The sequence below is a fragment of the Balaenoptera ricei genome, chromosome 3, assembly GCF_028023285.1.
Source record: "Balaenoptera ricei isolate mBalRic1 chromosome 3, mBalRic1.hap2, whole genome shotgun sequence".
In the NCBI taxonomy this organism is placed as follows: Eukaryota; Metazoa; Chordata; class Mammalia; order Artiodactyla; family Balaenopteridae; genus Balaenoptera; species Balaenoptera ricei.
The window spans coordinates 124,812,494-124,837,055 of NC_082641.1; the positions used below are offsets into that span (position 1 = coordinate 124,812,494).

General features: G+C 38.5%; 1 protein-coding gene across 3 annotated transcripts in view; it reads right to left on the bottom strand.

Moving 5' to 3' along the window:
- Nucleotides 1-3,628: 3,628 nt before the first annotated feature.
- The window catches only part of JAKMIP2 (janus kinase and microtubule interacting protein 2), a 63,280-nt gene continuing 42,346 nt past the window's right edge, over nucleotides 3,629-24,562 (bottom strand). For 2 of the 3 annotated variants that reach the window (XM_059919542.1, XM_059919540.1), the window contains 4 exons: nucleotides 23,548-23,625; nucleotides 20,732-20,935; nucleotides 15,539-15,604; nucleotides 11,805-11,855 (listed from right to left, as the gene is read on the bottom strand). In XM_059919542.1, the coding sequence (XP_059775525.1) occupies nucleotides 11,805-11,855; nucleotides 15,539-15,604; nucleotides 20,732-20,935; nucleotides 23,548-23,625 (399 nt within the window). Of the gene's footprint in view, nucleotides 3,837-11,804; nucleotides 11,856-15,538; nucleotides 15,605-20,731; nucleotides 20,936-23,547; nucleotides 23,626-24,562 lie in introns of those variants that run through there. The other variant, XM_059919541.1, reaches the window with a different exon arrangement.

A 24,562-nucleotide genomic window follows, 5' to 3' on the forward strand; every position in this document is an offset into this window, starting at 1 on the left:
GCTTCATCTTAAAACAATGAACTTACGAATTACATCAAAGACATTGAACACATGAATTATACAATGGGTTTACAGAAAAAGTTGACAATAAATAGGCAAAAAGGAACAAATTTGCCAGAGATTTATTTTAAATGGAAAACCACAAAAGTAAGTTGAAATAAAATACTGTAGCAAAAATTTGTTTGGCAAAACTTTATTTCTTCTATTACTAGTGGAAAACATATGTCCTCATTCTACTCCAGTGATGACTCATGAGCCTTCTACATCATCTCTATCCTTTAGAAGAACCATGCCACCTACGTGAGCAGTTTTTTTAATAAATGGAAAAAAAACAAAGCAAAATTTATTCTTCCACCCCTAAAAACCTTGCTATTGGCAAAAATTTCATTTATATGATGTAAGTTAAAAGGGATTTGATAGTTATTTTTAGCAAATTCTAGTGTTACCTAAAACAAAACTTGGGTGGCCATTAAAAAAAGTTAGACAGTCAATTTAGTAATAGATGCTTTCTAGTTTTATAGTCAAATATAGTCTTCTATTTCTTTTCCCTTTCTCATGAAACTTTTCCTGTCCTCAATAGCCGTGCTAAATTGGGACTTTCGTTTTATCTCAAACTGTTTCTTTAATATCTTCAGTTATGTTTATTTTCCAAGAGATGAAGACTTTGTTAAGAAAAATTAAGTAAAATGAACTCTGAAGAATGCTATTCTGATTGCTGCTAACCCATTGGCCAAATATGTCAGGATAGTTAAGTTGTAGAAATTAAAGCAGATATTAAAGACCCAAGCGGGGATCATTTGATCTCTGTAAGAAGTGGAGTCACAATAAACCTCTCCATTATTGAGACACTCTTTTTATGCTTGCTGAACATAGTATGCAAGGGAAGCATTCATTTAGATATGGTCCATTTCTGTGGATCCATGAGTGACTGGAACACACATGTACAATTTTGCTGATGTTTTTTATAATTGTGGAAATGGATAACAGAGAATGTGCCTATCAAAATATTTAGCCCTATCCCAAGATACGTTAATTTTGAGGATCATGAGTAAGGTATGGTAAAAATATCACCTTTTAGCTTAAAATCTTAGAGAAATTTGCTAATCTCCTGGATCTTAAGCTAAACCCCCCCCCCTTTTTTTTTTTTGCATTTTCCCTACACACATCTAAAGCTGCTTAGATGGCCATCCTCATGGGCATTGCTCTTGTATGATTTTGTGTGTATGTGATACAATCAGATTTATAGCAGATAAGGTACATGATTAAACTACATTATTTTAATAAATATTTCTGATTGTTCAAACCCCAGTCAGTGCTTGGATATAAAATTTAACCTACAAGTTTCTTGGTGGGGAAAGCAAGATGAAGAGGAAGAAAGTAGGTTTGGTGGAGCAGATGGGGTATGAATTTGCTCAGATGTACCCTGGAATGGCCAATGGAAAATTCGTCTAAGATATGGGAGAGTAATTTATCCTCTTCCATATGTTCTGACTGAGATTTGAAAGTGTTGGGTCACAAACTGTAGTAGCACCCTTTTTCATATTGCCTGCACAATGCATGTACTATTCATACTTAATATTGAACCTACCCAGTTGAACAAAGAATCCAGCAGAAGGATAGTTATATTGTATATTCCCAGTAGGACATCTCACAAGACCTCCCCCTCCAAATGAAAGGGATAATTAGACTAATTATGTGATACTCTCAGTTCACTTCAAACCTTAATTTCATGGCTGGCTCTCCTATGATAAAAGTGGAGTTTTGTATTATGGCATGCATATACAGTAAGGAGAGCTAGAAAATGCTTATCATTGAAATTACACATTCTTCTAACTTGTTCAATAGCATGAGAATGATCTATTTACTATAGGTGATTAGGGATCCTGGTTCTGGATCGCTCAATCTTTATTGCTAGTAATTGATGGGAAAGCTTCAGTGCTACGGTGCTTAGATTGAACCAAACTGAAGCACTATTTTATTACACAGGGGACTCTTTCTCAACAACACAAGAAAGTCAAACATAGCAGTCATTATAATTACAAAGCACTTCGTGCTACTTTAAGCACCTCTTGTTCCAGAATTGCAAAAAAAAAAAAAACCTCAAAAAACAAAAAAGAAAAATCAAACAAACAAAAAACCTTTATGAAAAAGCATTTTAACCTCATTTTGCAGACGAGGAAGCTGAGGCACAGAGAGGTTAAGTGACTGGGCCAAAGATACCTGGGTCAGCAGTAAATATAAGAACAAAAAGTGGGATTCCCGCATTGTAGCTTTTCTTGTACATTCTTCAGTTATTGTTCTGGCTTTGAAAATGCCAGTGCTAAAACTGAAGAATAAGATACTGAACCCATGTATGGAAGAATTGGTGTAGCATTTCACAGAAAGAGTTTCTGGTTCCCTACACACATTCTTAATGCATGGGAATGCTAGCCCTGTAAATAAAACGTTGACAATTTGAAAAATTGAGGCTGTTTTGTTATCTACAGTAAATGAGGCTAAAATTAGCTTTTCAGGAACATTTATTTGCTCTCAGAGCTGAATCCAAGACTCAGTATTACATAACTTAGGAAAGTACCAGTCTTCTAATTGTCTCTGGTAGAAAATGACCTTATCAGTAACACAATGTTACTTTTATATAAAAAAGTAGAGCTACCTTGTTGCTGTCAGATCTCTAGGGGAAAAAAAAAACGTTATCAGTCTAAATGACAAGAGGTCAGAATGCTCTAAGCATATCAGGATACTTCTAAAAATAATCATAATTTCATTTAATAGTCACATCTCTGCAGTAAACTCAACTGTTGGTAGAAGTTTACTTATCGCCTCTATTTGTCTCAAATCGCATAACATGTTATTTGCAGGCAATTTTAAGCAGCCATTTGAAGACCAGTATTTTGGAAATGGAAAGATTCAGAGGTGCCTCTGGCCCTATAGTCGTTGACATTCTAAACAGAACTAAGTCAGGGAGCTTGTGATTTAGAGCATCATCTTCTTAATTTTCAATATGAGATCAGTTTGTTGTTCGTGGAGGACCACAGATGTGACAGAAGGCCAAGGAAGCATCAACATCTGCTGTTATTTCTTATGTTGCATTCGCCTGGGTCTTTCACTTTGGTTGCCAGTTTAGTCCGGGTCACTGTGATCCACTTCTCATCTGTGTGGAATGCATTCCACAAGCTCCACCGTTTGCAGCAAAACAAACCAGACACTGCTTTTCTTCTCACTCAAATTGCAGATGTCTCAGTTCCTGAGTTTTAAACAATAATAAAGACAGAAAAGCAAATCCCTGTAGTAAGAAACCAGACTTTTCAAATGAAATATTTTATTGTAAATAGCTCCTCATAGGTATTCCTCGTGCTTCAATCCCCACCCACCCTTATTTTTTTGTTTGATTTTTTTAAAATGATGTTTATTTCAGGACTAGTGTTTCCATGGGGGTGTAGTGTTACATTAAAATGACCTCCCCTGCACAGCAGGGGTAGAATGTTTCTTTGTAACTTTGGTTCCATGCCCAAGACACATCTTTGCTTGATCTGCTGAAACTGTTTCCATGGCTGAATTGTTTTCTTCACGCAATATATGTTTATAGTTCTTTCCTTCTGGTTTGACCTATACATGTTTCATTAAATGCAGCATATATTGTAGATTTTCAACAGGGTCATGTAGGAACTGTCAAGTAAGAAACCTTGAATAATGGCTTTAAAATACACAGTTGTAGTCCTGGCTACATTATAGTTCTAAGCTTTTGATCTCCCTTTCACTGCTGTAAACATTTCTGCCATCTTTGAAGGTTTAGAAGTATCTGCTTTTCTGCGGTCTTATCCGTGTTTTCGGTTACTCTGTAAAACAGAGGGAGAAATTCTTTAATCATCATTTCTGTCAATAGCTGAAACAGAATAAAAGCACAAACTCTTTTTTTTTAAAGAAAAAACCATCTTTTATTTTTTACCACCTCTTGGAACTGCATGATCTTGTGCATGTTATATAAAGAAAATCTCTAAGCTTAATTTCTTTAATTTAAAATGAGAGAACAGAAGTATCTATTTCAAGGGTTACTGCAACATAAGGCATGTAAAGCAATTAACAGTTCTTGTCTCATATAAGTGGCCTGAAATATTAGCTATTATCATTATTGCCTTCTCTGGGACCTTCTAAGCCAATACCTTGAGAAGCTCAATTAAAATATTATTTTAATTTTATTGTATTTTAAAAAAATTTATTGAAGTATAGTTGATTTACAATGTGCTAATTTCTTCTGTACAGCAAAGTGACTCAGTTATATATATATATGGATATATATATGATATATATTATATATATATTCTTTTTCACATTCTTTTCCATTATGGTTTGTCACAGATATTAAATACTGTTCACTGTGCTATACAGTAGGACCTTGTTGTTTATCCATCCTGTATATAATAGTTTGCCTCTGATAATCCCAAACTCCCATTCATTTCCTCCCCTAAACCCCTCCCCCTTGGCAACCACAAGTCTGTTTTCTATATCTATGTGTCTGTTTTTGTTTCATAGATATGTTTAGATTCCAAGTATAAGTGATACCATATGGTATTTGTCTTTCTCTTTCTGACTTACTTTGCTTAGTATGATAATCTGTAGGTCCATCCATGTTGCTGCAAATGGCATTATTTCATTCTTTTTTGATGGCTGAGTAATATTCCATTGTATATATATACCACATCTTCTTTATCCATTCATTTGACAATGGACATTTAGGTTGTTTCCATGTCCTGGCTATTGTAAATAGTGCTGCTATGAACATAGGGATGCATTTATATTTTTGATTTTGCTGGATCATACAGCAACTCTATTTTTATTTTTTTGAGGAACTTTCATACTGTTTTCCCTAGTGGTTGTACCAATTTAAATTCCCACTACTAGTGTAAGAGGGGTTCCTTTTCTCCACACCCTTTCCAGCATTTGTTATTTGTAGACTTTTTAATGATGGCCATTCTTACTGGTGTGAGGTGGTACCTCATTGTAGTTTTGATTTTCATTTCTCTAATAATTAGCGATGATGAGCATTTTTTCATGTGCCTATTGGCCATCTGTATATCTTCTTTGGAGAAATGTCTATTTAGGTCTTCTGCCCATTTTTTTGATTGGGTCGTTTGTTTTTTTGTTGTGGAGTTGTATGAGCTGTATGTATATTTTGGAAATTAAGCCCTTGTCAGTAGCATAAGATATTATTTTAAAAGCAGGTCTATCTATGTTTTTTAGTGACTTACTTTTATGTCACATTTCCTCCCCAACAATTGTATTTAATGGCAGATGGTCTCTACCCCAAGGTCCTGACCTGAGGATTCCCTGGGAATTCTGCCACACAGATTTCCTGTTTGGTCCCAGGATATCTCTGAAAAGGTATTTCCCTGGGCTATGCCAGTCAAGTCTCCTAGCCCTGTTCCTCTTTAAGTGTATGTGCCTGGGTTTTCGCTTGGGTAGACGTTTAGGACATAATATGCTATTCCAATGAAAGCCAGAAAATGGCACAGAAGACATGTTATCATGTGCTGCCTAAGGACATGGCCTTTAGAATGTGAATGGCATGGATGGAGAAAATGGGATTTCCATGGAAAAGTCATTTAAATTCTCCAAGGCTTAATATCCCCGTCTATAAGGTAAAGATACTAATTCTGTAGCAGGATTTTACTGGCACTCCAGAAATAGTGACCCAGATCCAAAGTGGTGGAAAAGGAGGCACATAGTACCTTAAGGATGCTTCCACTCCACCATACAGAGGCAAATTAGAGATTCAAAGAAATTCCTGCCATAGGTGCCATAGGTGCAAGTTCGAAATATTTCGAACTTGTATTTGCAGAGCCACTTTGTCTACTCCCAAAGACTAGATTAGACTGAGATGAAAGAGTGACTGAGTCACAGAAGAGAATCAGTAGGAAGGAACTGCAGTGGTTGGGATGAAAGTACACTGTGGGAAGGAGGGGAGGGTGCTAAAAGGCATAGAGATTGGTGGTGCTGGCACAAAGGAGACTTGCATTCTATTGCTCAAACACAGAGCAATGCTCATCTATTTCTCATCCTCCTTTGTCTATCTAGGCAGAGAACTGGAGAGGAATGGCAAGGCGAGACAGGGGCAGTAACTTCCTTCCCGACAAGAAGCTGAGGCCAGTACCACCAATGATGAGATCCAGAGTCTCAGTGGAAGGGCTTGGGCCCCAGCCAGGCAGGGGATAGTGCACTGGGCTTCTAAAGAATTCACACATATGACCCTCCAAATGGCCCCATCACCTCTCATAGAAAACACAACAAGAACTGGTCAGTAACAGCCAGAAAAACAGCTTCAGCCACCAGGGAGGGGGCCATAACCACTGCCCATGGGGTTGAGAGGCATGGATCATTTTTCCTCTTCCTCTTCCCTGCCCTCCAGAAGAGCTGAACCTTGGAGAGGGCAGAGGAAGAGACCTCTTAGAGCCAGCTCGTGAACCTCCTTCACCATGGGGATAAGGGAAGAAATGAGATGAAGCAGAGACTGAAGCTGAATTTTTAAATTAGGCTAGACTTTCAAGAACTGGAAATGACTAAAAAAACTGGGGAACCAACCTAAGATTTAATTAAAGGATGAGAGAGGGAAATAAATGAAAGCCTTGTTTTGATAAAAATAGATTGCAGGGCTTCCCTGGTGGTGCAGTGGTTAAGAATCCACCTGCCAATGCAGGGGACACGGGTTTGAGCCCTGGTCTGGGAAGATCCCACATGCCGCGGAGCAACTAAGCCAGTGCGCCACAACTACTGAGCCTGTGCTCTAGAGGCCGCGAGCCACAACTACTGAGCCCGTGTGCTGCAACTACTGAAGCCCACGAGCCTAGGGCCCGTGCTTCGCAACAAAGAGAAGCCACCACAGTGAGAAGCCCGCGCACCTCAACGAAGAGTAGCCCCCGTTTGCCGCAACTAGAGAAAGCCCACACGCAGCAACGAAGACCCAACGCAGCCAAAAATAAATAAATAAATTTATTAAAAAAAAATAGATTGCATTCAGACTTACATCCCACTGAGATGAGAGCCCCAAACAACTCGTTACAGCTATAATGTTCCCATAGTCCCTGGTAAAGAAGAGAATTAATCTGAATGTGTATAAAAGATGTTCTAAGGTGTGTGTGTGTCTGTGCACGTGTGCACGGTCTCTCTATAAATATATATGTATATACATACACACACACACCCAGTGTTTTTATATATAAAATAAATATGCAAACATAAAAGTCTTTTACTTGCAAATTTTCAATTTATATAACCTCAGAGATAAATCCTAAACTCTGTTTCAAAGCACATATGCACCATTTCTCCCCATCACAACTGAAGTAAAGCCCATCATTTGAGTAAAACCATGCTGGTTTTAAAAAACAGATGGATTTATAGGCAGTCTCCCAGAATGTTAAATTTCTGCAAATTGAGTATCTGTAAAAGGAACTATGATTTCTACAGCAAAGCCAGTTTTATTCAAACAGGCATTATGAATAACTGAAGTAGTATCCAACGGGTCACCACAGATGACCCATTTTCAATGACCTAAAGGTCATTGTAACTAAAACTGTATAAAATACAAATTCATCTTTGATTCAGAAGGCCCTTCTGGATATTACAAAACCTCAGGGATTCTTTTGAATGTATTGCTCTACAGCGCTGAGCTTTAGTTTCCTCCTCTGTAAAACAGTGACTGCAGTCATCCCTTCTGAGAGTTTACGACACGCCACCAGACTCTAAGTTGATGAATACAGTGATGTCATTTCTGACTTCTGACTCTAGTATCCAAGTACCTGCCACATTGCCCGGTTCACAGAAGAAACCTAGCAAATATGTGCCGAGATCAATTGATAGGCTACTTATGTTCACTGTTCTTTAGAGTTTTCTAACTGTTAGAAGTTGGTTCAGATCCTTTATGGACCACGTAATTAGAGGCACATTGATTAACAAACTGTAGCTAACTTCTGTCCTCTGGTTATGACAAATAGCCAAAAATCATGAACAGCAATCATGCCCTATTCCTGATTTCCATATATGCTTTTCATGGTAAAGGGTACCACTATCTAACCAGTTATACTGTACCATCCGGGACCCTAAGGGCCATTCCCAATACTTTTCAATCTATCAACCCTTCTATACAACTTATTGTACAGTATTCAATAAATGGTAGCTGTTATTCTTACGTCTATTTTATAGATGAGGAAACTGATATGGAGGATTGTTAGATAATTGGTCCATGAGAATCCTAGTAAAGAAGATAAATAACATTGAATGAAACTTAACTGAAGCTAGAGGATCAAGGAAGGCTTCCCTGAGTCCCTAATTTTACACTGAGATGGGAAGGACAAATGGACATTAACTAGCTGATGGTGTTGTTGGAAATGTGGTCCAGGTAGAGGGAAGCACGTCTCAGAATGCATGATCTAAAACAGAACGCTTGGTGTGTCCTAGGAACTTGGCTTTTAATGATCCTTTCTATGGGCTAGGTACTATATTGGTTACTTTACTTATATAATATTACTTAATCCTCAGAAAAATAGTAGATGCTATTACTTGCTAATTTTTAATTAGAAAATTAATGTTTAGAGGGGTATAATAGTATCTATTTTCCAGAACTGTTGTATTACATAAAATAATGGACACGAAATGTACTTTTTCAACTGCAAAACAGGATGTCCTCTTCCTTGTTATAATATCATTACTATCATTAAAAATGCATTTATTGATTGTCAACTATGTGCTAGACACTGTCTAGGTATTTGAGATACAAGAGTAAAGAAAACATGTTGTTGAGAGTTGTTGAGAGTAAATCCTAAGAGTTCTCATCACAAGAAAAAATTTTTTTTCTATTTCTTTAATTTTGTAGATGCTCACTAAGTTTACTGTGATAATCATTTCACGATGTATGTAAGTCAAATCATTATGCTGTATACCTTAAACTTATATGGTGTTGTATGTCAATAATATCACAATAAAACTGCAAGAAAAAAATGAATGCATGAGCAGATAGTATCTCCTGAAACTACATGGGGTTCCCTTACTTAAGGTAAAAGTCCCACGATAACGCATGAACTGAGTTATTTAGTCAGCAACCACTGAAAGCAGTAAGGGTACCTTAGGAGCCTTCAGCAGCTTCTAGATCATCACTGAGAAAAATGACTTAGGTAATTGCTAAAAGGAAAGAAGCATAAGTCATTTCATTTTAAGGAGCCTATCTTTATATACAATTTAAGTTAGTCTTAGGTTTAGAGCAGAATATAAATCATTAATTTAATAGGAAAAATATTTTTCTGGTTATTTGCAGCATGCTCTTACTACCCGCCAATAAGAAAGCACTTTTCTTCCTTACTTCCTCCTACCTCTCTCTTGCCTGCTTTGCACATATAAGTAGCATTAATCACTTTCCAGTAATGCCTTATTCCCTTGTATTATTGAAATCCAGATTATTCTCGGAAAAGAAGAGATGAAAAGGTAACTACTCCTTTTGGTTTAGGTGGTAAAGTACTCGGAAGTACTTAGAGGTTTCATTTTCAAACTTGTATATTTGCAAACTCAGTAAATGTGATAGCCAACTTTTTTTTTCTTTTTTATAATAGCTAAGAGTTGCTGATTACTGAACCATGTGCCAGTCAATGTGGCAAATCCTTCATATGTATAATCTTATTGAATTCTTCCAACATAATACCATGCTGTAGTTAATATAATTATAACCATTTTATGTAATAGGAAACCTAATCTTGGTCTAAACCTACCATGACATGGCTAGTATATGGCAGGATTCAAACTTAACAGTAGAGTTAACTTCAAAGCTGTACACTCTAAACTACTCAGCCTTTGTCCTCTACATATTTTTACTACCCAGATTCACTGCCACATTAATTTGCCATATTATTATTATTAATTATAATTGCATTTTTTCATTTGACCATTCCTAAGTGTCAATCATGCGTGCCCCTGGAGGAAAAGCAAATTAAATTTTGTATATCCCTCGAGGAGTTACAAAAAATTGGAAAAGGTATGGAGATGAGCGCATTGCAATTTCAAAACCCAAGAGCTATGTAGTAGTACACAGATTGTAGATAGGACCCCTCTGATTGCTCATATATATGAAGATAAATAATGCTCAAAATGTGAGAGAAAGGCCCTCTTTCATTTGTGAGGCAGAATGGGGTTAAAAGTGGACTCTGGCGTGAGGCTGTCTCGGTACAAATCCTAGTCCTGCCCACTGTAGCTATATGGTCTTGGGAAAAATCACATGCTGTAGTTTCTCCAGCTGTAAAAAAAATAAATAAAAGCAACACCTACTTTCTAGGGGGTTTTGTGAGGATTAATGTATCTATTGCTTAGAACAGCACCTAGCATGTAATTGTTAGTCATTATTGATATTAATGTTCAAGACTACTCATTTTCTAGCTAGTATTTATGAAGTTTGATTTTTCTTCCCTACACCACCATGTAGTACTTGTGTCTCAATGGACCTTATTTGCCTCATTGATCGATTGTTATTTGGGGGATGGGAGGGCTGTTTGTTTTCTCATGCTCTGGCCATTTTGATCCTTTCCTAGAGAATCTCGCCCATTTCTCTTTAGATATTCTCATTCAGTTTAAGAAACTAAGTCCTCTTCTTTATGTGCTGCAAGGTTACCACCCTTCTTGTCAGACAGAGGATGATTTTCAGTCTGAAAAGAAAATCTTTTGGAGGAAGGAATAAAGCCAGGGAGTTGGGTATATGAGGATACAACTTTCTGGGGTTATCTGCTTCACTCCTTCCTTGTATCAGGTCATGCTAAAATACTTTTGCTTTTCTGTTTCACATCCAGGTAACAGAGTTGATACCCACAGAGAGAGAAAGTGTCTCTCTTCCACTTTTCAACTTGTTATAGAAAATGTTAAGTAACGTGAGGTCCAGGAAAGATCCCTGCATAATATAACTTAATAGGACAACCAAAGTGGACACACACCATGGTAAACAGATTTAGAATAGCAGCTAGCCCTTGTTCATTTTTAAATAATGGTGTTAAGGTTTGTGGTTTCTGTACCTGCGTAGACATCAGAATCACCTGGTATGCTTATTAAAAATATAGATCAATCTTTACTCTCCACCTCTCTCACCCTCTGTCTCATCCCTATGTCCAGTAATTTGCTTCATTAAATTGGAGGTAAGGCTTTGGAATCTGTATTTTTAATAGCATTGGGAGTCACTGTCTAAGATGATTTATACTTGTATTCATAAGAAACTGACTTGAGAATATAATAGTGAGTCTTCATTTTTTTCTAAATTGACATTGAAAACTATCTTATTTTAAAACAAGATCCAATTTCCCTAAATAGCCTGTTTTCCTGAGTCCTGATGAAGAGGGACTAGGAGAAAGGGTTAAAAAATCAGTCATTTTTAACTTGTTAGATTTACAGAAGTAGAATTTTCAACCTGGAAGAGACACTAAAAACATACTCATATTTTTTTACTTTGCAGATACAGAAACGACTCTTTCAGTGTAATGAGGGGCTACAATGAGAATTCACAGATCCACAGACATCATGACTTCCCAAAGCAAGACAGTTAGCTAGAAAAAAATCCTTGATTTCCATCATGCTTCATGGTTGCTTCATTTCTTTAATAATCACCCAAATGGATTGGATCTATTTCTCATTTTATGGCATTTAAGATTGGCATTTAAATACCCAGTGTATTTGTTTTTTAAAAACATGGGCATAGTAACTATATGCATCATCCTTCTTATCAAATACCTCTTAGAAGCACATTTTGAGAATTAAATGGAATCTTACCTGTAAGAGGCACCTTGACATCAAGGCCATAGAATAAAGGCAAGAGAGAAGAACAAGAATAGAAACAGAAACTGCAGAAGAAAAAGAAGAAGATTATGTAAATCTGAATTTCTGTACTGCCATTCAGGTCGCACAAAACCTCAGCTTTTCCACTTTGCTCAAATCTGACCATTTCTCATATATACACCAAATACCTTTTATTTAAAAAAAAAAACATACCTTTTATTTATCCACTGGTAAAGCAATGCAATGAATAACTGGTGTTCAACTAACATCGACTGATACATTTTAGAATTCTGAGAGGGTCTTAACAGGTAATCGGTCTAAGCTCCTAATTTTATAAGTAAGAAAAATAAGCACTCAATAGTCTAATTGCATATAATCTGATGGTATAGTGAAGCCTAGAGCTTAGACCTTCCAAGTCCTACTCTATTACATGTTATTGTCTCTATTTTTAATGTGTGAGAGGGTAATTTAAAAAATTAAAAATGATCAAAGTGTACACAATCACTCAGTGCTATCATTATATGGTTAACGTGTTAGGTTTTAGGACTAAGGCAGAGCAGGAAGAATATTAATCTGTAGGGTAAACATACGATCACTTATCCACAGTGGGGCACTCCTCAGAGGGAAATGGAATTGTATTAGTAATTACATCAGGGCAACAGGTATAACCTGGGTCTGTCCTGGTTGAGTGAGGATATGTGGTCCTTCTACTGGTATGAACTATGCTTATTCATCAGAGGTAACTTCACACAGTGAATGGACGCTGCCGCTCCAGGCTGTCATGCTTCTGAGATAGATTTCTCCTTATTTGACTCATAGAAGTTAAATGGAGTCCGATATTTCTCTCTTCACCATGAACCTTCACCAGAGAAGCAGATACTTGGATGGAAAACATGTTTGTTTTCCACATCCATACTTGGCTGGAAAACATGCTTGCTGGTAGAAAACCAACTGTATACTAATTATAAAATGTCATAGGTCAGATCAGTTTTTTCAAATACTGATCTCCTCAGTGATTTACTCTTACAGAGTCATGAAGTCTTTTGCCTTGTTATCACACTTCAGGAGCCTTCTGTTGGACATGACATTTTTGAATAGGGTCCTGTATGGCAGTCTTATATTGGGCATATTATTTGCATATTTCCTTTAATGCCATATTTACAAGGCTCTTGCTTCACTGTGGCAAAATTGCATGAACAAGTTATAAACATGGTGTGAAGAGCCATGTATTAGTGACTGGTCTAGTACTATGAAAAGCAGAAACTCTGTCCTTTTTTTTTTTCCATTCCTTGAAGATGGATAGTAATGGGATGGCACCTGTAGCAGGAGTGGATGGAGGAGAGGAATGGAAGGCTTCCACTATTCCCATGAGAAGGTCAGGTGTCAGAGCTATCTCTCTGGGCATGAGGGGATGCCCATCACCTGATTTACAATGAGAGTCTAAATTCCATGCTATGTGGTAGGCAGGCTGTGGCACTTAAGGTCAGATACCTGACCTCTGGTCTTGATTTGCCATAGACTGGTTATATGATTTGGGGAAAGTTGTTTAATGTCTCTGAGCCTTTGTTTTATTATCTGTATAAAAGGGGAACATAATATCTGTGGTATATTTCTCATGATAATTATAATTAATTATAACAATTATTATTTATTATAATAATTAATAATTATAATTAATGATAACAATTATTATTTATTATAATAATTAATAATTATAATTAATGATGATAATTCATCATCAAATGAGATGATGAACGTGGAAGTGCCTTGGATGGTGAAGAGCGGCACATGGGAAGCAATTTTGCTATGTTTGTTTTTATCACCTGATTTATATTCACTGTGTGGGTGGGAATTAGGAACAAAGAAGGAATACTGTATGTACCCTGAGAAGGTGTTCAAGTACTCCAGGGGAAAGAATGAAGACTATCCCTGACATAAGTGATCTTTAGCCTTTTTACTGTGCTTGTGGATGAGTAGAACTGAGGTCAAGTGAATAGAAGGTACTTTATAAACCTCATCTGTCATTCTAACCTCTAATCAAAAACCAACTGGATTGTTTTTGAAGTGGCTTAGTTTAGTACTACATATGGAATATGCTGCTTTGATAGCTAAATAATCGTCATTTTCTGTTAAGTACATTAACCTATTATCATAAATATTTAGGAAGTTCAGACCTGTAAAATGAAAAGTTCACACTTAATTTGGCTAGGGTGGTGACCTGACTAGATGTTAGAAAATTCCTTTATTTGTTTGTTTTTCCTCAGTTAAGTGGGGACTGAACTGAACGAAGTTTCTGGGGCAGAGCTGGCAGCTTTCTCCTTGAACCACCCCAGGACTGTTTACGAATTAGCAGAGAGACTGACTAGGACCAAGGGTAGCCATTCAAATACGTGGAAAACGGAAGATAGCAGGTGTGTCCTTTGACAGCCAGGGAAACTGTGGACAACCCCTGCTTTCTGTGGGTCTTCCTGCCAAACACTGGGAAATTAGACGCAGCTTTTCGTTTACTACACTCTTACCCTGAAGAACTAAATAGCACACTTTGGAAATGAGGAAAATTCAAATTTAAAATTTTGTATAAGATATATAACTTTACATTTGGAAATTTTAAAAAATATACTTTAATTTGACTTATACTTTTTCTAGTGTTTCCTAATTTTCATGTAAGTGACCTCCTTTTTTTCCTCATGGAACCCATGAGAGGAGGTGAGGGTGAGTGTTACCATCCCTATTGAATAGATATGGCTCAGACACAGTGGGTAAAGTCACTTACCCAAGCTCAAATAAGTACATGAAGACCCAGCCTACATAAGAATCTAGGTGGCTGATTGTTTGGCTACTGGACCCTACCAGTGGCCTTTGAGCTCACATGAGGGCAACTATAAAAGCCATTTGGGACGAACCAAATTCTAATCACTATCTCGGAAATGGCAGGTGGTTTGCTATTTGCTTCTTGGGTGCCCATGGAAGATACTGCAAAACAACCATGCTTTTTCGCAGCACAGGGATTCGGGCTGCTACTTCCAGTCAATGAGACTGGAGCTCCATAGAACACCTCTTGCCATCCCTGTTGTCTTCCTTGGCAGGGCGCCCCTGGCATCCTAGGCAGGATAATTCTTTGTTGTGCAAGACTGCTGAACTCACTGCAGCTAAGGAGCATTCCTGCGCTAGCCCTCTCCCTTCTCCCAGAACACACACATTTCCAAATGCCCTCTTTACCTCACCCCCACCCCTGCCAAAAGTGTTGGCTGACTTGGAAGAAGCAGTTCCTCTCTCAGACCACTGGGGAAGTGACATGAGGGCATAGTTTTCATGTGTCAATCTAAATTTCTGAACGTATTATTGAGGTGGAATTGCAGCACAAGGAGGAAAGGGCTTTTTATGAATAATGGGAAAGACTTTTTAAGAAAGGGACTAAAAAGATTTTAAAAAGGAAGAGGAACGTAGAGTGACAAAACTCAGAAGAAGCTTTTGGCAAAGAAGTGAAGATGAGAAAGGGAAAACTGAGGAAAGAAAACACGTATAGAAAAGGACAGGAATCAACACAAAAGGCAAAAATGTAACCGAAGGCAGAAGCTTTGCTAGAATCCTGCTGCCTGACTACAGGCAGAGTTTACGTTTACTGTAACTATACCTGCCTACACAAATACACAATAGCTGAGAAGAGAGAAAACACAGTGAGTGAAAACAATATTATTGTCTGATCTAAAAAATAAAGATTGAAATACATATTGAACTTCACATGTACCTTTTCTTCTAAGTCCTTTATCTGTCTTTTCTGGATGTCTGTTTTATCTTCTAAGTCACGAATTCTCTGAAAAAAAAAGGGGAGGGAAAAAGAAGCTTTTCAGTCTGTTAAGTTAAACAAGAAGATCATTCACCAACCTAAAACACAGAACTTCCTATAAAAACATAACATCTGGAAACGTCACATATACGTTTTTCTGTACCCAGAGGGTTATTGCATGTTTCAAAAATTACCCGTACTCACAGTGAAAATCATTGTCATTGATTATATTTTAAAAATATTTGCCACCCCTTTCTCTTCTGGGTCAATCTATCCCTGAAGACCCCTTCCCTGTGAGAGAGGTATGATTCTCAGCCCACTGTCCTTGGGCTTGGTCAGGAGACCTGTTTTGGCCAGTGGAACGTGAGTGGGAGTGAGATGTGGGAAAGCCACATCCTTGTAGAGGCAGCTGTATGTCCCAGAACTAGAGAGCAAGAAACAAACTTTGTTGTAAACCATTTGGATTAAGGTTTTTGGTTGTTTATTACCTCATTAAAAAAATGGCTAAAACTGGCTCACACAAATGCAATTATCCCATCGGTTTCTGTTCTACCTTTTTTTTTTCAACCTTATTTCAAATCTGTTTCAGGGTGGAATTTCCTCACGAAACAGCACTGACCAATTTTCACAAAACAAGGTAGCAATTCCACTTCAAAAAAATTCAAAAGAAGGAACTGATAAACTAGGGGAAAAACAAAACCAAACATAACAAGAATAACACAAGTAATCCTGAAGACAAAAAAGTTCCAGAACTGTTTTTGAAATTACCTGTAAACTGTAACAAAATTCCAGTAATTTAAATAGCACAGATTTGAAATCGACATTACATAGACAGTAATTTATAAGTGAAAAGAGTCTTCAGATTTCCTTCGGGCAATCTAAAGGCCTTGTATATTCATGGTACAGGGTTACACAGGGCAAGCTTGTAATTTAATGCCTCTTTTGGGAATAATTAGAAAATGGAGAACTGGAGTCTAAGAAGAAAACGATGGAAGCTAAACAACGTGATAATATAGAAGGAGACGTTTTACAATGCAATGTGGGGAGACAAAAGGGAAGCTAGAACAAAGAACAGTTGAACTTGGAAATCATATCTTCCTCTCTCTAAACAGTGGTTCTCAACTAGGGGTGATTTTGCACCCCAGATGACATCTGGCAACGTCTGGACATTTAAAAAAGTTAGTTAGTTAATTTATTTTAAAGTGTAATATTCAGTGGTTTTAGTATATTCACAAAGTTGTGCAACCATCACCACTATCTAATTTCTGGACAGTTTTGAATCACGTGTGATCACTGGTCACAACTGGGGGGAGGGGTGCAACTAGCACCTAAGGGGTAGAGGCCAAGTATGCCGCTAAACATCCTGCAGTACACAGATCAGTCTCCACCCCCCCCATAAAGAATCATCAGGCCCAAAATGTCAGTAGTGCAGAGACTGAGAAATCCTGCTTTAAAGGAAAGAGGGCGAGGTTTGTGCAGGAGAGGAGGGTGTGTTCTGTCAGAAGGACCATGAAATTATGTGACAATGAACGTGTGTGACAGTGAATGATAAATGTGTGTGATGTGTGCGCTTGTATTTCCATAGTGCTGCGTATGCTCCAAAGCTACACAGTGAAAGAATAAATTTGCTAGCTCTTTCTACCTTGAGTGTGCAAGAACTTCCTTCATGTGTCTGCTGGATGCGGAGGCACGCACTACACCAATAAAATCATGAGATTACTATGGCGTCTATTCAGCCACCAAGTCTGTGCTTGTTGGGCACCTTCTTACGTGTTCAGGACTGTGCTGGATGTGATGGAGAATACAGGCAAGGCGTCAATTAGTTCCTGATCTCAAAGAACTATCGCATCCAGGTGGGGAGAAAAAATGTAAAACACAGGGAAAAACAGATTAAGCAGAAAAAGTAAACAATGGCGAAACTATGCACAACTTCATCGCCGATCGCTAACACCCCGTACAGTGTTTAGCACAAAGAAGCTGCGTATACATATTTATTAAATGAGTTAGGTAGACTACATTGGGTGCTGCGGGCTTTATGTCTTTTTCCTTCCCATCTGCTTGCCAGCCTGCCATCCAGTCTAACAGTAAACTCTATGGAGTCCAAAAGAGATCCCTTTTCTACCACTTTTTGTCTCTACTGCTACGAAGTATACCAAGTCCCCCATCATGACCGTGTGAGAGCTTACTGCCGGCTCTTCCTGCTTCTAATCCTGTGCATCCTGCCTCCACCTATAGCAGCCAGTGTGAACTCGTAGAATGTGAAATGATCACGGCAGTCCTGGAGTTTTAAGGGGGCGAGGAAGAGGGAGAGGGAGGGTTAGCCAAGTTGCTCTCAGAATGAAACCCAAACTCCTTCAAGGCCCAGCATGATCTAGGCCTGTCTTACCTCTCCAGATTCATCTCGTAACAACCTTCCCTTGGCTCCATGTGCTCCTGCCATACTGGCCTTCTCTCTGCTCCTTAAATATTCCAAACATTCCCAGGATAGAGACTTAGCCCCTGCTGACCCTAACTTCTGGGACACCTTGCCAAAATCTTTGTGCGGCTGATTTCTTGGGATTTTGACATTTTCAGAGTCCTGCTCTGATCAGCCAGTTTAGAGAGGCTAATCCGACTCCCAAACTCACTCTCATTCTCTCCCTCTCCCTCCCTCCCTCCCTCTGTCTCTCTCTCTCTCACACACACACACACATCTTCAGAGCACTTATTGCCACTCTCTGAAATTGCCTTGGCTATTGCTCATTTGCACTGTCGCTTTTTCCCTCTTCGTCTGTAGGATACATGCGAACAATGACCTTTATGTCTTTGTCCACCATCACATTCCCAGCACCCAGCACAAGCAGGCCCTCGATAAATGGTTCTGAATGAGTGTATAAAAAGGGTATGGAATGTCGATTTTTTCAGTAGTATGTAGTTCATTGTCTTCATCAGGGAGAGTGTTCTGAGGAGGTGGATCTAAACTGGGACTGGAAAAATGAGAAGATTTGGATAAGTGCAGCAGACTCTGAAGGACATTTTGGGGTGAGCAGTCAGGAAAACAAAGGCTTGGAGGTGGGAAATCATGGCCTAAGGGGTACAGGAAGAGTTCTGCATGAACAGAGAGGAAGGTAAGCTATGAAGACTGTCTCAAATCTGGGTTTTAGGGGAGGAGTAGCCAGCTACTGAAGGACCTGGAGATAGCAAGACTAGACTCAACTGGAAACTGGGATCATGGAGGCTTTTGAGGAAGAATAGAACATCAGAAAAGGTGAGAAGGACAAGGAAGACCCCAGGGTTTTCAGCTTGAGTGCCTTGAGATATGATAGTTCTACTAACCAAGACAGGCAGATGGGGAGAGAAGGGAGAAGTAAGGATAGGAATGTGTGTTTAGGTATGTTTCATATGAGTTCACTCTAAAACATTCAAACAGAAATGTCTAGTAAGTGGTTAGTGATATGATCTAGAATTTAGACTGCATTATAAACTTATATATGACAAATCCTGGCCAATGCCTTCTGGAATAATTCTCTCAAATCAAAGCTACTGATTGAAAGGAAAGAAAAGTAAGAAATAACTGGAGAGGCATATTCTAACGAACATCTGTTTGGGAGACAGAAAATGTCAATGAAACTCTCTGAGGCTTAGAAATATAATGTACTTAACAGTTCAGACTGGGTAACTTAAAACAAAACAGACAGAACCATCTCTTTTGGGAGTGAAGTACCTTAGCTGACTGAAGAGACACAAAAGCATTGACAAGGCTTTAATCTTAAAAAAATTTAGATAACTGTTTGTCCATCTTAAAAATTAACACTTCTGTGGTTCCATGACACACCTCCTTCTTTGCTGAAATTAATTAAATGCTATTGCAGCCTAAGAAATTTATGCAGACGACATGTTCATTCCCTTACAGAAGGAAAGAATGCCTGCATTAATGCAATGATACCGTACAGTCTATTATTGAAAGCTTTAAAACTCTCTTCAGAGTCAAAATCCTAACCTTTATGATGGAATCTCAAGAACCAGTGAAACAAACATGCATGTGTTTATCATCTCTGGGACAAAATGGCTTCAGAGTTCCCTGTTAACTTGGGTCATTTGTTAGCCTGTAAAGATCCACAAAAAATAACCCCTGTTCCTTTTCTACTCACCTTGATCTCTAATGACCACATGATTCTTACTTCTTGTATAGCCCATCTGGATTTTGTACCAGTTGCTTATTACAGCTTATGAGTACCGAATACCCTAGCCTGGAACTTTCAATTCTGGAATTATTACAGAATCTGCTTTTTGACCAGGACCCTAGTCTTTGCCTGTCAATCTATGACATGAACAAATAGTTGGAATTAAGAATTTTAATTCTTAAGGCTATAAGTTAATATTAGGTGTTTATCTTGAGCCTTGTTGGTCTAGATAAATCATATAAATTATAGATGACTCAAGCTGTAGCAGACAGTATAGTGCAATGTTTATGTGCACTGGCCTTGGAGTCAGGCCGATCTGGGTTGTAATTCTGGCTCTGTTGCTTACTATCTGTCATCTTGGGCAAATCACCTAAGCACTCTTTTCTTCAGTTGTCACGATCTCTTAAGCTGGGATAATAAGAATACTTACAGTAGTGGGCTATTGCAAAGATTAAATGAAATGATGGAAGTAGAGCCCTTAGTTTAGTTCCTGACCTATAGCAAATGCCAATAAGTAAGAGGCAGCTTCCATGCTTTGTTGCTGTTGCTGTTTATTCTGGGAATAAAGAGAAAGGTCCTTGTTCCCTTTTACCCTCTTTGGATTATTAGATCAGGCTAGGTTATGGCCTGGGATGAGTAACAGCAGGAAAGCATTATCTGTGTCCTGGAGTGAGTTCCAGAGAGTCCCTTCCCAGCATAAGGGACATAATCAGGCTCCATGAGATTCAAGGGGTAGTTCATGACAAAGTAGTTGCAAAAGTAGTAGCATGACACAGTGCTTCTGAAGTGCCAATTTTCTTCAGATTAATTCATTATAAAACCATCGTCCTGTTTCTGAGTGTAGGTGGAAAACAATAGTTATTTATTTTACTCTTTGAAAATAGCTTCTAGCTCCCAGGCTTCTCCATACTCATACTCAACACTATGTACTAAGCACTTGGTCCCATTTTCTTAGTACCACCCAACACAGATGTAGTGACTACATCCTCACCTGATGGGCTTGCTGTAAGAGCTCCATTCTCTCCTGAAGAATCTGACAGTCGTACTCTCTGCTCTTCCTCAGCATCTGCCGCCGTAACTTTTCCACTGCTGTCCTCAGCTCCTCTTGCTGTTTTTCAGTTAATAATTCACCAAACTTGATAACAGTTTCTTGCTGCAGAGCATTGTACAAAGTCGCTTCTAGTTCCTGGATTCTCTGGCAAATAGAATTAGAAAACCTTGGAATTTAGCATCTTAAGTGTGGTGTGTGAAGGTACACATGTGTGTACATGTGGAGGGATGTATTATTTTAGTCTCACAGGATCCTAGCAACAAAATACATTTCAAAGCTTATCTAGCTTAGGGACTATCCTGACGGTGCAGTGGTTAAGAATCTGTCTGTCAGTGCAGGGGACACGGGTTTTAGCCCTGGTCTGGGAAGATCCCACATGCCGCAGAGCAATGTGCACCACAACTACTGAGCCTGCGCTCTAGAGTCTGCACACCACAACTATTGAAGCCCACACTCCTAGAGCCTGTGCTCCGCAACAAGAGAAGCCACTGCAATGAGAAGCTCACACACTGGGACTTCCCTGGCGGTGCAGTGGTTAAGAATCTGCCTGCCAGTGCAGGGGACACGGGTTCAAGCCCTGGTCCGGGAAGGTCCCACATGCAGTGGGGCAAGTAAGCCCACGCGCCACAACTACTGAGCCTGCGCTCTAGAGCCCACGAGCCACAACTACTGAGCCCGTGTGTCACAACTACTGAAGCCCGCTTGCCTAGAGCCCGTGCTCCGCAACAAGAGAAACTACCGCAATGAGAAGCCCGCGCACCGCAACGAAGAGTAGCCCCCCACTCGCCACAACTAGAGAAAGCCCGCGTGCAGCAATGAAGACCCAACTCAGCCAAAAATAAATAATTAAAAAAAAAAAAAAGCTTCTCCAGCTTAAATATCCTTTTGATGATCCCCTTTATAAGATGCCATAAGGATCATCTAGCCAATACGTGAACTTCTCTGATGACGGAGAATTTGTTCTTTTTCTTGGGATCCTGTCCATTTCACATACTTTTCATTTTTAGGAAGTCTTTACTTTGTTATAATAACTGTGTATCCTTCTATTCTCAAATGCAGCTGAAAATAAGTTTGTTCTCTCTTTCATTTGACAGATATTTAAAGACATCTATCGTGGTGGCCATATTTTTAGAAATAAGCATTGAAAAGTGGTCCAAGTTGGAATAAAATAACTGAAATTGGAGATATTTCACACACACAATGCCACCTCTCTTCCACATGACACACCTCTGAAGATGGCTTTAGAGTCTACATTTTTTTCTTAAAATAAAAATTGGGAAATATAGCCTAGAGTCTTTGGAATTGGTCTGTTTTTTAATACTCTGAGATTTATAGTTGCTCTAGCTATAAAATGCTTCCTTGAGGCTTTTCTTTTTTAGATGAAGAGTCTACTCTTTCTTATATCCCAGTTTTCTTTTCTTTCACATGCTTCAGATACAGTTACCAAAATCTATCATCTTATCCCCTGTGACTCTGACATAGGTGAAAGGACACGCCCTGGTGAGGGATGTTCTCCAAGCTCCTGTCCTGGACTAAGCAGGTCTCACCTTTTAAAAGTTAAATATATTAATAATTATCTGAATGAGTCTTCAGTCCTGGGACACACACACATGCAGTTTAATCTTATCGTGTGTAGGTAGAGAAGGCAAGGCTAAAAGGATACGAAGGGAGGGAAAAATTACCTCCTTCTTCATTCTCTAATCAGCGGCCAATACTCATCATCTCCTTTCCCCATCAGTCAGTGCTCAGAATCTCTTATTCATCTTGGGTGGGGAGTACTAATTCATCTTTGTTATAAGCAGGGGCCAAGTGCTTCACTCTTTTCCCAAAAGTGACTCGGGCTGCTTCCAGGAAAGCATTATAAAAATCTCTACTAGCAACTCCTCGAAATGTTCCTCTTTTTCTCTTGAGTCATTACAGTGTATTATGGTGGGGGGCAGGGTGGTGTCCACACGGAGAGAAGAAGTGCAAGCTGTAGTCCAATATGGGGAATGATGCTTTATGAATTTGGTACAGGGGAGTGGATCAAATGTGCTCCTCAGTCAGTACAATCTTCTGGAGGAGAGAAAAAGGCACAGCCCATTTCCCCATATATTCTTTATTTTTTTTTTTTTCATTTTTGAATTTTATTTTATTTATTTTTTTATACAGCAGGTTCTTATTAGTTATCCATTTTATACATACCCATATATTCTTACTGTGGCTGGATGACAGTAGTTAAGGCCACAATGTCTGGAGTCAGATCTAAACACTACCTACTTGTGTACCAAGCTGGGCCAAGTTCTTTCTCTCTCTAAGCCTTCATTTTCTCATATGTAATATATAAATAATAATATTCCCTATACCTCTTAGGGTTGTTGTCAGAAATAAATGAATTAAAAATATGTATCACATTAAATACATCATTATTCTATCCCTAGATTAGGCTCCCCAACAATCAGATTTGATTTAATAAAATTTCTCTTTAATCTACACTGCCATCCAATCTGTTGTTCATTTAAATATTATTTAACAACACAATTCAATTTTTTAAAAAATGAAGTATAATGAAATATTTATTAACTATTATAAGAGTATTGTAACAGCAAAGAACTAGAGATATATTTGTTCTAAAATGAGAACTGGAAACCTCTGAATAAATGAGCTGCACATTGTGGTCTATTCAAATACATGACATGACCAATTACACAGGATGCTTTACCCCAGAGCATGTAATCGTAAACACTCGGAGTGTCTCCAGTGCTTGTTGTACCTACCATATATGCTTGGTCGAGAGCTTGTTTCCTGTAGTCTAGCTCTTCTTCCAGATAGCCTTTGATTTTGCAGAATTGTTCCTAGAAAAAAGGGCCACATTAATAGATAGAGTCAGCTTAGTTAATGAGAAAGTGATATATAAATTGTATTGATTAGTGTTTTCTCTAATTCCACTGTAAGACAAATCACTACTATTTGTAGGGTCACAGATTTTGTCTTTTAGGGAAATAGTTCAACTTTTATAGTTTCACACAGGGAATGTACAAGTCAATGGAAAGAAGCAAAAAATATATAACAAACAATCCACATGGAATGTCTTAAAGGATTTTTATACCAATTTAAGAGTATGTCATTAAGGATAGATTTTTGTTTGTTTGTTTATTGGTTTGTTTTTTGGCCTCACTGCACGGCATGTGGGATCTTAGTTCCCCGACCAGGGATCGAACACATGCCCCCTGCAGTGGAAGCATGGAGTCTTAACCACTGGACCGCCAGGGAAGTCCCTAAGGGTAGATTTTTGACAAGATAAATGCTATAGATGCTAACTAATAAGTATATCTGTGTAAATATACTGGGATAGTATATTTTTGTAAGAATTTTATGAAATGTAATAGAGCAAAGTTGTATAATAAAAAACAATTTATTCAAACTCATCTATGTATCATTAGCAAACACAAAGATAATTTAGAGAGTGGGCACAAAGTTAACCACACATATTACTCCATCCACATACCAACTAACTGACCAATTTATCCATCTACCTGTCTCGCTAAGACTTATGAAGGGGTGGTGGAGGCAGGGGGTTGGGGGCAGGCATCTGCTTTAAGAAGAGTCATGGGGGACTTCCTTGGTGGTCCAGTGGTTAGGACTCTGTGCTCTCACTGCAGGGGGCATGGGTTTGATCCCTGGTCAGGGAACTTGGACCCTGGTGTGGCCAAAATAAATAAATAAAAAGAGTCATGGGAAGGGGGAAATGGGAGTTGTTGTTTCATGGGTATAGAGTTTTAGGTTTGCAAA